This window comes from Pseudophryne corroboree, chromosome 6 (assembly GCF_028390025.1).
Source record: "Pseudophryne corroboree isolate aPseCor3 chromosome 6, aPseCor3.hap2, whole genome shotgun sequence".
Taxonomy (NCBI): Eukaryota; Metazoa; Chordata; class Amphibia; order Anura; family Myobatrachidae; genus Pseudophryne; species Pseudophryne corroboree.
Genome location: NC_086449.1, coordinates 314,603,154 through 314,617,921, shown reverse-complemented (window position 1 = coordinate 314,617,921; position 14,768 = coordinate 314,603,154). Strand labels below are relative to the sequence as shown.

General features: G+C 47.6%; 1 protein-coding gene across 3 annotated transcripts in view; it reads left to right on the top strand.

The window, feature by feature from the left end:
• BNIP2 (BCL2 interacting protein 2) overlaps window positions 1–14,768 on the top strand; it is a 248,109-nt gene that overhangs the window by 217,775 nt on the left and 15,566 nt on the right. For all 3 annotated transcript variants that reach the window (XM_063926259.1, XM_063926258.1, XM_063926257.1), the window contains exons 7-8: window positions 634–765; window positions 14,652–14,738. In XM_063926259.1, coding sequence (XP_063782329.1) covers window positions 634–765; window positions 14,652–14,738 — 219 coding nt within the window. The remainder of the gene's footprint in view (window positions 1–633; window positions 766–14,651; window positions 14,739–14,768) is intronic.

The window sequence follows — 14,768 nt, the reverse complement described above, 5'->3', positions numbered from 1 at the left end:
ATGCAGAATTATTTTTGTCTAAATTTTGTCTGATGCTGATGTCAGCTGTTATGTTTTATTACTCTAGTAACTATAGTGCGCGACTATGCACCATAACTCTGGATATCCTTATCCATTAGGAATTTATCTAACCCATTCTTAAAGGTGTTGACTGAGTCGGCCATTACAACTCCCTCAGGGTGGGAATTCCAAACACGTATTGTCCTTACTGTGAAAAATCCTTTACGCCGCATTGTGCGGAATCTCCTCTCCTCTAACCTAAGCGAGGGACCACGTGTCCTCTGCGCTGATCTTACCAAAAACAGGTCCCTCGCAAGCTCTGTGTATTGTCCCCTTATATATTTGTAGATGGTGATGTCCCCTCTTAGTCTCCTCTTTTCCAGTGTAAACATGCCTAGCCTTGCAAGCCTTTCCTCGTATTCCAGCGTCTCCATGCCCTTAATTAGTTCTTTAGCAAAGGATGCTGGAGACAGCTGGTGGTGTGCGCTGTAATTTTATTATGTACTGCTCATTAAAGAAGTGGGGAACTTTTCACTTCAAAATATAATCCAGAATAAATTATTTTTGCATGTGATAAACTAATCATTGGGTTCCACAGTAAGAACTGAAACCTGTTAAAACTTCTTCCATCAGGTACGTTATTGGCACTTTGGAAATGCTAGTTGCAGAGAATTACATGATAGTCTATTTAAATGGAGCCACAACACGGAGAAAAATGCCAAGTCTGGGTTGGCTCAGGAAATGCTATCAACAAATAGATAGAAGGTAAGATTAGATAATTATTATTTTTTTTGTTCTTTAATAACTTTTTTGCTGTGCTGAAACATTTCCAAACCCATTATCTGCCTCTTTTTGGTCCAAGTGGAGAAAGGGAGAAGTATACCAACCGCACAGGTCTGGATATGGGGGTAATTCAGATCTGATCGTAGATGTGTTAAATTTAGCACATCTATGATCAGTTTCTCAGACATGCGGAGGGTGGGGGGGCGCCCAACACCAGGCTAGTCCCCCCCTCCTCCCCGCAAGGGTGCAAAAGCATCCCTTTTTCAGGTTTTTATTTGTGACCCGATTAGTAACTCCCTACCAGCGCTGTCAGGCTGCTACTTACTGCGGCCCGCCCCCGCAACGGTCCGGACATGCCTAGATTGTCCGGACCATAACCCGCCGTTGGCACGCCTCGCGATCGCAGCCCTGAGATGATTTTAGCGTCTCACAGGGCTCCTGGGGTGCGCGTGCGCACTCCACAAAAGGATTTAGACTGCGATCGCTGCAGTCTGGATTAGCCACTTGGTATAAATATGTTGTAGTAAAAAAATGTTGGTATAACCAATTGATATGAAAATCCTAGAGTATATAATACCTGCTCTTGGAAAGAGTGATGGTGCTCCCTGAGAGTAATAAAATGTAAACACAAGGGGAAACTGTAAGAGCACGGCGGAAGACTCTGGATACTGTAGACGTCAAAGATCCGTTAAAATAAAACTTAATTTTCTCTGACGTCCTAAGTGGATGCTGGGGACTCCGTCAGGACCATGGGGTTTAGCGGCTCCGCAGGAGACAGGGCACAAAAGTAAAAGCTTTAGGATCAGGTGGTGTGCACTGGCTCCTCCCCCTATGACCCTCCTCCAAGCCTCAGTTAGATTTTTGTGCCCGGCCGAGAAGGGTGCAATCTAGGTGGCTCTCCTAAAGAGCTGCTTAGAGTAAAAGTTTGTTAGGTTTTTTATTTTCAGTGAGTCCTGCTGGCAACAGGCTCACTGCTACGAGGGACTTAGGGGAGAGAAGTGAACTCACCTGCGTGCAGGATGGATTGGCTTCTTAGGCTACTGGACACCATTAGCTCCAGAGGGAGTCGGAACACAGGTCTCACCCTGGGGTTCGTCCCGGAGCCGCGCCGCCGACCCCCCTTGCAGATGCCGAAAAGTGAAGGTCCAGAAACGGCGGCAGAAGACTCTTCAGTCTTCATAAGGTAGCGCACAGCACTGCAGCTGTGCGCCATTGTTGTCAGCACACTTCATAGCAGCGGTCACTGAGGGTGCAGGGCGCTGGGGGGGGGCGCCCTGGGCAGCAATGATAGTACCTTATTCTGGCTAAAAATACATCACATATAGCCCCTGGGGGCTATATGGATGTATTTAACCCCTGCCAGGTCTCAGAAAAACGGGAGAAGAAGCCCGCCGAAAAGGGGGCGAGGCCTATTCTCCTCAGCACACAGCGCCATTTTCCCTCACAGAAATGCTGGTGGGAAGGCTCCCAGGCTCTCCCCTGCACTGCACTACAGAAACAGGGTTAAAACAGAGAGGGGGGGCACTTATTTGGCGATATGTATATATATATATATTAAAATGCTATAAGGGAAAAACACTTATATAAAGGTTGTCCCTGTATAATTATAGCGTTTTTGGTGTGTGCTGGCAAACTCTCCCTCTGTCTCCCCAAAGGGCTAGTGGGGTCCTGTCCTCTATCAGAGCATTCCCTGTGTGTGTGTGCTGTGTGTCGGTACGTGTGTGTCGACATGTATGAGGACGATGTTGGTGAGGAGGCTGAGCAATTGCCTGAAATGGTGATGTCACTCTCTAGGGAGTCGACACCGGAATGGATGGCTTATTTAAGGAATTACGTGATAATGTCAACACGCTGCAAGGTCGGTTGACGACATGAGACGGCCGGCAAACAAATTAGTACCTGTCCAGGCGTCTCAAACACCGTCAGGGGCTGTAAAACGCTCATTTACCTCAGTCGGTCGACACAGACACGGACACTGACTCCAGTGTCGACGGTGAAGAAACAAACGTATTTTCCTTTAGGGCCACACGTTACATGTTAAGGGCAATGAAGGAGGTGTTACATATTTCTGATACTACAAGTACCACAAGAAGGGTATTATGTGGGGTGTGAAAAAACTACCTGTAGTTTTTCCTAAATCAGATAAATTAAATGAAGTGTGTGATGATGCGTGGGTTTCCCCCGATAGAAAATTATTGGCGGTATACCCTTTCCCGCCAGAAGTTAGGGCGCGTTGGGAAACACCCTTTAGGGTGGATAAGGCGCTCACACGCTTATCAAAACAAATGGCGGTACCGTCCCCAGATAGGGCCGCCCTCAAGGAGCCAACTGAGAGGCTGGAAAATATCCTAAAAAGGTATATACACACATACTGGTGTTATACTGCGACCAGCGATCGCCTCAGCCTGGATGTGCAGCGCTGGGGTGGCTTGGTCGGATTCCCTGACTGAAAATATTGATACCCTTGACAGGGACAGTATTTTATTGACTATAGAGCATTTAAAGGATGCATTTATATATATGCGAGATGCACAGAGGGATATTTGCACTCTGGCATCAAGAGTAAGTGCGATGTCCATATCTGCCAGAAGATGTTTATGGACACGACAGTGGTCAGGTGATGCAGATTCCAAACGGCACATGGAAGTATTGCCGTATAAAGGGGAGGAGTTATTTGGGGTCGGTCCATCGGACCTGGTGGCCTCGGCAACAGCTGGAAAATCCACCTTTTTTTACCCCAAATCACATCTCAGCAGAAAAAGACACCGTCTTTTCAGCCTCAGTCCTTTCGTCCCCATAAGGGCAAGCGGGCAAAAGGCCAGTCATATCTGCCCAGGGATAGAGGAAAGGGAAGAAGACTGCAGCAGGCAGCCCATTCCCAGGAACAGAAGCCCTCCACAGCTTCTGCCAAGTCCTCAGCATGACGCTGGGGCCATACAAGCGGACTCAAGTGCGGTGGGGGGTCGTCTCAAGAGTTTCAGCGCGTAGTGGGCTCACTCGCAAGTGGACCCCTGGATCCTACAAGTAGTATCCCAGGGGTACAGACTGGAGATTCGAGACGTCTCCCCCTCGCAGGCTCCTGATGTCTGCTTTACCAACGTCTTCCTCCGACAGGGAGGCAGTATTGGAAACAATTCACAAGCTGTATTCCCAGCAGGTGATAATCAAAGTACCCCTCCTACAACAAGGAAAGGGGTATTATTCCACACTATATTGTGGTACTGAAGCCAGACGGCTCGGTGAGACCTATTCTAAATGGGAAATCTTTGAACACTTACATACAAAGGTTCAAATCAAGATGGAGTCACTCAGAGCAGTGATAGCGAACCAGGAAGAAGGGGACTATATGGTGTCCCTGGACATCAAGGATGCTTACCTCCATGTCCCAAATTGCCCTTCTCACCAAGGGTACCTCAGGTTCGTGGTACGGAACTGTCACTATCAGTTTCAGACGCTGCCGTTTGGATTGTCCACGGCACCCCGGGTCTTTACCAAAGTAATGGCCGAAATGATGATTCTTCTTCAAAGAAAAGGCGTCTTAATTATCCCTTACTTGGACGATCTCCTGATAAGGGCAAGGTCCAGAGAACAGTTGGAAGTCGGAGTAGCACTATCTCAAGTAGTTCTACGACAGCACGGGTGGATTCTAAATATCCAAAATCGCAGCCGTTTCCGACGACACGTCTGCTGTTCCTAGGGATGGTTCTGGACACAGTCCAGAAAAAGGTGTTTCTCCCGGAGGAGAAAGCCAGGGAGTTATCCGAGCTAGTCAGGAACCTCCTAAAACCAGGAAAAGTGTCAGTGCATCATTGCACAAGAGTCCTGGGAAAAATGGTGGCTTATTACGAAGCGATTCCATTCGTCAGATTCCACGCAAGAACTTTTCAGTGGGATCTGCTGGACAAATGGTCCGGATCGCATTTTCAGATGCATCAGCGGATAACCCTATCTCCAAGGACAAGGGTGTCTCTCCTGTGGTGGTTACAGAGTGCTCATCTTCTAGAGGGCCGCAGATTCGGCATTCAGGATTGGATGCTGGTGACCACGGAGGCCAGCCTGAGAGGCTGGGGAGCAGTCACACAGGGAAAAAATTTCCAGGGAGTGTTATCAAGTCTGGAGATTTTTCTCCACATAAATATACTGGAGCTAAGGGCAATTTACAATGCTCTAAGCTTAGCAAGACCTCTGCTTCAAGGTCAGCCGGTATTGATCCAGTGGGACAACATCACGGCAGTCGCCCACGTAAACAGACAGGGCGGCACAAGAAGCAGGAGGGCAATGGCAGAAACTGCAAGGATTTTTCGCTGGGCGGAAAATCATGTGATAGCACTGTCAGCAGTGTTCATTCCGGGAGTGGACAACTGGGAAGCAGACTTCCTCAGCAGGCACAACCTCCACCCGGGAGAGTGGGGACTTCATCGGGAAGTCTTCCACATGATTGTGAACCGTTGGAAAAGACCAAAGGTGGACATGATGGCGTCCCGCCTGAACAAAAAACTGGACAAGTATTGCGCCAGGTCAAAAGACCCTCAGGCAATAGCTGTGGACGTTCTGGTAACACCGTGGGTGTACCAGTCGGTGTATGTCTTCCCTCCTCTGCTTCTCATACCCAAGGTATTGAGAATTATAAGACGTAGAGGAGTAAGAACTATACTTGTGGCTCTGGATTGGCCAAGAAGGACTTGGTACCCGGAACTTCAAGAGATGCTCACAGAGGACTCATGGCCTCTGCCGCTAAGAAGGGACTTGCTTCAGCAAGTACCATGTCTGTTCCAAGACTTACCGCGGCTGCGTTTGACGGCATGGCGGTTGAACGCCGGATCCTAAGGGAAAAAGGCATTCCGGAAGAGGTCATTCCTACCCTGGTCAAAGCCAGGAAGGAGGTGACCGCACAACATTATCACCACATGTGGCGAAAATATGTTGCGTTGTGTGAGGCCAGGAAGGCCCCATGAAGAAATTTCAACTCGGTCGTTTCCTGCATTTCCTGCAAACAGTGTCTATGGGCCTCAAATTGGGGTCCATTAAGGTTCAAATTTCGGCCCTGTCGATTTTCTTCCAGAAAGAATTGGCTTCAGTTCCTGAAGTCCAGAAGTTTGTCAAGGGAGTACTGCATATACAACCCCCTTTTGTGCCTCCAGTGGCACTGTGGGATCTCAACGTAGTTCTGGGATTCCTAAAATCACATTGGTTTAAACCGCTCAAATCTGTGGATTTGAAATATCTCACAGGGAAAGTGACCATGCTGTTGGCCCTGGCCTCGGCCAGGCGAGTGTCAGAATTGGCGGCGTTTGTCTCAAAAAAGCCCATATCTGATTGTCCATTCGGACAGGGCAGAGCTGCGGACTCATCCCCAGTTTCTCCCTAAGGTGGTGTCAGTGTTTCACCCGAACCAGCTTATTGTGGTACCTGCGGCTACTAGGGACTTGGAGGACTCCAAGTTGCTAGATGTTATCAGGGCCCTGAAAATATAGTTTCCAGGACGGCTGGAGTCAGGAAAACTGACTTGCTGTTATCCTGTATGCACCCAACAAACTGGGTGCTCTTGCTTCTAAGCAGACGATTGCTAGTTGGATGTGTAGTACAATTCAGCTTGCACATTCTGTGGCACAGCCAAAATATGTAAATGCCCATTCCACAAGGAAGGTGGGCTCATCTTGGGCGGCTGCCCGAGGGGTCTCGGCTTTACAACTTTGCCGAGCTGATACTTGGTCAGGGGCACACCCTGACTGAGGAGGACCTGGAGTTCTCTCATTCGGTGCTGCAGAGTCATCCGCACTCTCCCGCCCGTTTGGGAGCTTTGGTATAATCCCCATGGTCCTGACGGAGTCCCCAGCATCCACTTAGGACGTCAGAGAAAATAAGAATTTACTTACCGATATTTCTATTTCTCGTAGTCCGTAGTGGATGCTGGGCGCCCATCCCAAGTGCGGATTGTCTGCAATACTTGTACATAGTTATTGTTACAAAAATCGGGTTATTATTGTTGTGAGCCATCTTTTCAGATGCTCCGCTGTTATCATGCTGTTAACTGGGTTCAGATCACAGGTTGTACAGTGTGATTGGTGTGGCTGGTATGAGTCTTACCCGGGATTCAAAATCCTTCCTTATTGTGTACGCTCGTCCGGGCACAGTATCCTAACTGAGGCTTGGAGGAGGGTCATAGGGGGAGGAGCCAGTGCACACCTCCTGATCCTAAAGCTTTTACTTTTGTGCCCTGTCTCCTGCGGAGCCGCTAAACCCCATGGTCCTGACGGAGTCCCCAGCATCCACTACGGACTACGAGAAATAGAATTATCGGTAAGTAAATTCTTATTTTTATTTAGTTGCAGTAGTAGATGCTCCAAAAGTATTAAAAGGCGAAATATAGTCACAAAGATATAGACACAAAACACGTAAATTAAAATGATACACAGGTTCAAATTACTGTAGTTTAGCCAGAGACAAAAATCTCTTATTCATGGATAGATATATGGTATTGAAATGGCATCCATATGAAGGAAGGCAGGCAAGGCTACAGTGGTGTTTTGGGGATTCTGATGTCCAGCATTAACATTGGATACAGGGTGAGAGATCCTTATTTGCACCAGCCATTGGAAAAGCAAAGAAATTGTCAGGGTTTAGGCATGTGGATTCGTTTCTGCTTTACGCTGATGGCGATAAGAGAACTACTAACACACCAGTGGCCCTGACAATGAAAATACAAGAGATTAAGATAATATATTATTGTGGCGAGCAGACTATCCTATTGCACATAATATATACAGTAGCTTATACATTATTATTACTTAACCACAATTGGTAGTTTGGAAATGTACAACCTTGGTATTTAGAAGCTATATAATACTTTTATCCACAGAATATCAATTTTTCCCACATATAATCATCCGTCAAAAAAAGAGAAATGTAAACAACATAGTATGTGTTTCTTTGCACATACTGTACTTGACACAAATGTAACATGCACTATTGGAATAATATTGTACTTATAGTTGTGCCAGTGACATATAGGGTGGAAATTCAATTGTTTGAAAAGTCGGTTGGGTGTCTGCTTTGTCCGGTCTATTAGATAGGAAAAAACAGACACCCAACTGACTTTTCAAACAATTGAATACCCCTCATAGTTCATTGAACGCAAGCATTTATCTTGAAATTGCCTGCCAAAGATGCAATCAGTCAGTCATCTTTAAAGCCGTAATTAGCTATAAGGGCACCGTTAAAGAAACCCATGGTAGATGATGCCGATGTATACCATATGGAACCTGTGTAGCGGGTATCTCACTCTGCACAGTAAGTGGGACCGCTTGGAAAGCGTGATTTTCTCTAAAAAGCTCATGCATGGGTTAAATGGGGTGGGATGTGTAAGCTGAGGTGTTGCAATGATGGGAAAGGGTTTTTTTTTTTTTTTGGAACTTGCAGATGGAAGCTGAAAGCGTTTTTACCATAATTTCTCTGACGTCCTAAATGGATGCTGGGACTCCGTAAGGACCATGGGGATTAGCGGCTCCGCAGGAGACTGGGCACAACTAAAGAAAGCTTTAGGACTACCTGGTGTGCACTGGCTCCTCCCACTAAGACCCTCCTCCAGACCTCAGTTAGATTCTTGTGCCCGGCTGAGCTGGATGCACACTAGGGGCTCTCCTGAGCTCCTAGAAAGAAAGTATATTTAGGTTTTTTATTTTACAGTGAGATCTGCTGGCAACAGACTCACTGCAGCGAGGGACTAAGGGGAGAAGAAGCGAACCTACCTAACAGGTGGTAGTTTGGGCTTCTTAGGCTACTGGACACCATTAGCTCCAGAGGGATCGACCGCAGGACCCGACCTTGGTGTTCGTTCCCGGAGCCGCGCCGCCATCCCCCTTACAGAGCCAGAAGCATGAAGAGTCCGGAAAATCGGCGGCAGAAGACTTCGGTCTTCACCAAGGTAGCGCACAGCACTGCAGCTGTGCGCCATTGCTCCTCATGTACACCTCACACTCCGGTCACTGATGGGTGCAGGGCGCTGGGGGGGGGCGCCCTGAGGGCAATATATGACACCTTGGCTGGCAAATCTACATCATATATAGTCCTAGAGGCTATAAAGATGTAAAATTACCCCTGCCAGTATTCCAGAAAAAGCAGGAGAAAGTCAGTTGAAAAAGGGGCGGGGCTTCTCCCTCAGCACACTGGCGCCATTTTCTCTTCACAGTGCAGCTGGAAGACAGCTCCCCAGGCTCTCCCCTGTAGTTTTCAGGCTCAAAGGGTTAAAAAGAGAGGGGGGGGCACTAAATTTAGGCGCAATATATGTATACAAGCAGCTATTTGGGGAAAAATCACTCAGTTATAGTGTTAATCCCTGCATTATATAGCGCTCTGGTGTGTGCTGGCATACTCTCTCTCTGTCTCCCCAAAGGACTTTGTGGGGTCCTGTCCTCAGTCAGAGCATTCCCTGTGTGTGTGCGGTGTGTCGGTACGGCTGTGTCGACATGTTGGATGAGGAAGGTTACGTGGAGGCGGAGCAGAGGCCGATAAATGGGATGTCGCCCCCTGTGGGGCCGACACCAGAGTGGATGGATAGGTGGAAGGTATTAATCGACAGTGTCAACTCCTTACATAAAAGGCTGGATGACGTAACAGCTGTGGGACAGTTGGCTTCTCAGCCCGCGCCTGCCCAGGCGTCTCAAAGGCCATCAGGGGCTCAAAAAACGCCCGTTACCTCAGATGGCAGACACAGATGTCGACACGGAGTCTGACTCCAGTGGCGACGAGGTTGAGACATATACACAATCCACTAGGAACATCCGTTACATGATCTCGGCAATGAAACATGTGTTACGCATTTTCTGACATGAACCCAAGTACCACATAAAAGAGGTTTTATTTTTGGGGAGAAAAAGCAGCCAGTGTTTTGTTCCCCCATCAGATGAATGAATGAAGTGTGTAAAGAAGCGTGGTTTCCCCCGATAAGAAACTGGTAATTTCTAAAAAGTTACTGATGGCGTACCCTTTCCCGCCAGAGGATAGGTCACATTGGGAGATATCCCTTAGGGTGGATAAGGCGCTCACACGTTTGTCAAAAGGTGGCACTGCCGTCTTAGGATACGGCCACCTTGAAGGAACCTGCTGATAAAAAGCAGGAGGCGATCCTGAAGTCTGTATTTACACACTCAGGTTATATACTGAGACCTGCAATTGCCTCAGCATAAATAGTGCTGCTGCAGCGTGGTCTGATACCCTGTCAGATAATATTAATACGCTAAGACAGGGATAATATTTTGCTAACATTGAGCATATTTAAGACGTTGTCTTATATATAAAGGAGGCACAGAGGGATATTTGCTGGCTGGCATCCAGAATTAATGCAATGTCCATTCTGCCAGGAGGGTATTAGAAACCCGGCAGTGGACAGGTGATGCTGCCTGTAAAAGGCACATGGAGATTCTGCCTTATAAGGGTGAGGAATTGTTTGGGGATGGTCTCTGGGACCTCGTATCCACAGCAACAGCTGGGAAGAAAAAAATTTACCTCAGGTTTCCTCACAGCCTAAGAAAGCACCGTATTTTCAGGTACAGTCCTTTCGGCTTCAGAAAAGCAAGCGGGTCAAAGGCGCGTCCTTTCTGCACAGAGACAAGGGAAGAAGGAAAAAAGCTGCACCAGCAGCCAGTTCCCAGGATCAAAAATCTTCCCCCGCTTCCTCTGAGTCCACCGCATGACGCTGGGGCTCCACAGGTGGAGACAGGTGCGGTAGGGGCGCGTCTCGGGAACTTCAGGGACCAGTGGGCTTGCCCACAGGTGGATCTCTAGGTTCTGCAAATAGTATCACAGGGATACAGGCTGGAGTTCGAGGCGACTCCCCCTCGCCGTTACCTCACATCAGCCTTGCCGGCTGCCCTCGGAGAAAGGTAGTACTGGCGGCAATTCACAAGCTGTACTTCCAGCAGGTGAAAGCAAGGTACCCCTCCTTCAACAAGGCCGGGGTTACTATTCCAAAATGTTGTGGTACCGAAACCAGACGGTTCGGTGAGACCCATTCTAAAATTGAAAGCCTTGAACACTTATATACGAAGGTTCAAGTTCAAAATGGAATCGCTCAGGGCGATTATTGCAAGCCTGGAGAATTTCATGGTATCACTGGACATCAAGGATGATTACCTGCATGTCCCTATTTACCCTCTTCACCAGGAGTACCTCAATATTGTGGTACAGGATTGTCATTACCAATTCCAGACGTTGCCGTTGGTCTGTCCCCGGCACCGAGGTATTTACCAAAGTAATGGCCGAAATAATTATCCCGTACTTGGACGATCTCCTTTTAGAGGCGAGGTCCAGGGAGCAGTTGTTCGTCGGTGTAGCACTATCTCGGGAAGTGCTACAACAGCACGGCTAGATTCTGAATATTCCAAAGTCGCAGCTGGTTCCTACGACGCGTCTACTGTTCCTGGGTATGGTTCTGGACACAGAACAGGATAAAAAGGGTTTCTCCCGGAGGAGAAGTCCAAGGAGTTGTTGTCTCTAGACAGAGACCTCCTAATACGTATACAGGTGTCGGTGCATCAATGCACGCGAGCCCTGGGAAAGATGGTAGCTTCTTACGAAGAAATTCCATTCGCCAGGTCCCATGCAAGGATTTTCCAGTGGGATCTGTTGGACAAGTGGTCCGGGTCGCATCTTCAGATGCATTGGCGGATAACCCTGTCTCCAAGGGTCAGGGTGTCGCTGTTGTGGTGGCTGCAGAGTGCTCATCTTCTAGGGGGCCGCAGATTCGGCATACAGGACTGGGTCCTGGTGACCACGGATGCCAGCCTTCGAGGCTGGGGGGCAGTCACACAGGGAAGGAACTTCCAAGGCTATGGAAAAGTCAGGAGACTTCCCTACACATAAATATTCTGGAACTGAGGGCCATTTACAATGCCCTAAGTCAGGCTAGACCCCTGCTTCAAAACCGGCCGGTGCTGATCCAGTCAGACAACATCACGGCGGTCGCTCATGTAAACCGACAGGGCGGCACAAGAAGCAGGATGGCGATGGCAGAAGCCACAAGGATTCTCCGATGGGCGGAAAATCATGTGTTAGCACTGTCAGCAGTTTTCATTCCCGGAGTGGACAACTGAGAAGCAGACTTCCTCAGCAGGCACGACCTCCACCCGGGAGAGTGGGGACTTCATCCAGAAGTCTTCCAAATGATTGTACACCGTTGGGAAAGGCCACAGGTGGACATGATGGCGTCCCGCCTCAACTAAAAGTTACAAAGATATTGCGCCAGGTCAAGGACCCTCAGGCGATAGCTGTGGACGCTCTGGTAACACCGTGGGTGTACCAGTCGGTTTATGTGTTCCCTTCTCTGCCTCTCTTACCCAGGGTAATGAGAATAATAAGAAGGAGAGGAGTAAGAACTATACTCATTGTTCCGGGTTGGCCAAGAAGAGCTTGGTAACCAGAACTCCAAGAAATGATCTCAGAGGACCCATGGCCTCTGCCGCTCAGACAGGACCTGCTGCAGCAGGGGGCCTGTCTGTTACAAGACGTACCGCGGCTGCGTTGACGGCATGGCGGTTGAACGCCGGATCCTGAAGGAAAAGGGAATTCCGGAGGAAGTTATCCCTACGCTATTTGAAGCTAGGAAAGAAGTGAACGCAAACCATTATCACCGCATATGGCGGAAATATGTTGCGTACTGTGAGGCCAGGAAGGCCCCAAAGGAGAAATTTCAGCTAGGTCGGTTTCTGCACTTCCTACAGTCAGAGGTGACTATGGGCCTAAAATTGGGTTCCATTAAGGTCCAGATTTCGGCTCTATCGATTTTCTTCCAAAATTGAACTGGCTTCACTGCCTGACTTCAGACTTTTGTTAAGGGAGTGCTGCATAGTCAGCCCCCGTTTGTGCCTCCAGTGGCACCGTGGGATCTCAACGTGGTGTTGGATTTCCTGAAGTCGCATTGGGTTGAGCCACTTAAATCCGTGGAGCTATAATACCTCACGTGGAAAGTGGTCATGCTGTGGGCCGTGGCGTCGGCCAGGCGTGTATCAGAATTGGCGGCTTTGTCATACAAAAGCCCTTATCTGTATTTTATATGGATAAGGCGGAATTGAGGACTCGTTCCCAATTCCTTCCTAAGGTGGTATAATTTTTTAATGTGAACCAACCTATTGTGGTGCCTGCGGCTACTTGGGACTTGGAGGATTCCAAGTTACTGGATGTAGTCAGGGCCCTGAAAAGTATGTTTCCAGGACAGCAGGAGTCAGGAAAACTGACTCGCTATTTCTCCTGTATGCACCCAACAAGCTGGGTGCTCCTGCTTCTAAGCAGACGATTGCTCGCTGGATCTGTAGCACGATTCAACTTGCACATTCTGCGGCTGGACTGCCGCACCCTAATTCTGTAAAAGCCCATTCCACGAGAAAAGTGGGCTCTTCTTGGGCGGCTGCCCGAGGGATCTCGGCTTTACAACTTTGCCGAGCTGTTACTTGGTCGGGTTAAAACATTTTTGTAAGAGTCTACAAGTTTGATACCCTGGCTGAGGAGGACCTAGAGTTTGCTCATTCGGTGCTGCAGAGTCATCCACACTCTCCCGCCCGTTTGGGAGCTTTGGTATAATCCCCATGGTCCTTACGGAGTCCCAGCATCCACTTAGGACGTCAGAGAAAATGAGATTTTACTCACCGGTAAATCTATTTCTCGTAGTCCGTAGTGGATGCTGGGCGCCCATCCCAAGTGCGGATTGTCTGCAATACTTGTTTATAGTTATTGCCTAACTAAAGGGTTATTGTTGAGCCATCTGTTGAGAGGCTCAGTTATATTTCATACTGTTAACTGGGTATAGTATCACGAGTTATACGGTGTGATTGGTGTGGCTGGTATGAGTCTTACCCGGGATTCAAAATCCTTCCTTATTGTGTCAGCTCTTCCGGGCACAGTATCCTAACTGAGGTCTGGAGGAGGGTCTTAGTGGGAGGAGCCAGTGCACACCAGGTAGTCCTAAAGCTTTCTTTAGTTGTGCCCAGTCTCCTGCGGAGCCGCTAATCCCCATGGTCCTTACGGAGTCCCAGCATCCACTACAGACTACGAGAAATAGATTTACCGGTGAGTAAAATCTTATTTTTACAGACTTGTATAAAAACACTGAAAAATCACATTTAACACTTTGTAATGTACCACGAAATACTGTTATGACTTACATTTACTGGAAAATACTTGCTCGCTGTCATTTTTTCACATTATTAATAAAAAGATGTAAAAATCAACCATTTGACACCTTTTAAAACCCTCCAATACTTTGCTTATGGCCACTAACTCAGGTTCCACATTTTTAGGGTCCAAGGTGGTTTCCCCACTTATTCATGCCCTTCTCCCAGGTCGCATGACCTCTCCATGAAGCCTGCAAATGAGCATTTCTCATTTGCGCGCATTGCAGACATGATCCGTAATGTACTTGATTTTTATGCTGCAAAATTGCTTGCAATTGAATTTAATTTTTTTTGCAGTGAGTAGGTGTTTTTGTATATGTTTTGCAATTTTTTGCAAAGGCAATTTATTTTTATCCAAATTAAATGCTGGGGATATGGACATACGATGAATACTTCCCTTTTATTCTACTACTGTCCATAAGCCGCTAACCATCTCCGATCACCCTCCTACAAGTGTACTGAACTTCACCTTTTCCCTTGCTAAAGTGGAATCCATTTTTGGCTTTACAGATAAGCTGGAGAGTGCATGAATAAGGAGAATGCCTGTTATGTCTTGAGTGATTATAAAAAATAAAAAAAATGGCCCAGGTTATCCAGTGTATCTGTGCACATAAACCAGCCCTGAACCCTACAAATAATCACATAGTGTGTCTATGAGAAGCTACTATATTAATTCTGCATTTAATTGAAATGTTTCTCTTTAAGGTTACGGAAAAATCTGAAGTCCCTAATAATAGTTCATCCTTCATGGTTCATAAGAACACTTCTGGCTATTACAAAACCTTTCATTAGGTAATGGAGACAGATTTATTTTATGTTTTT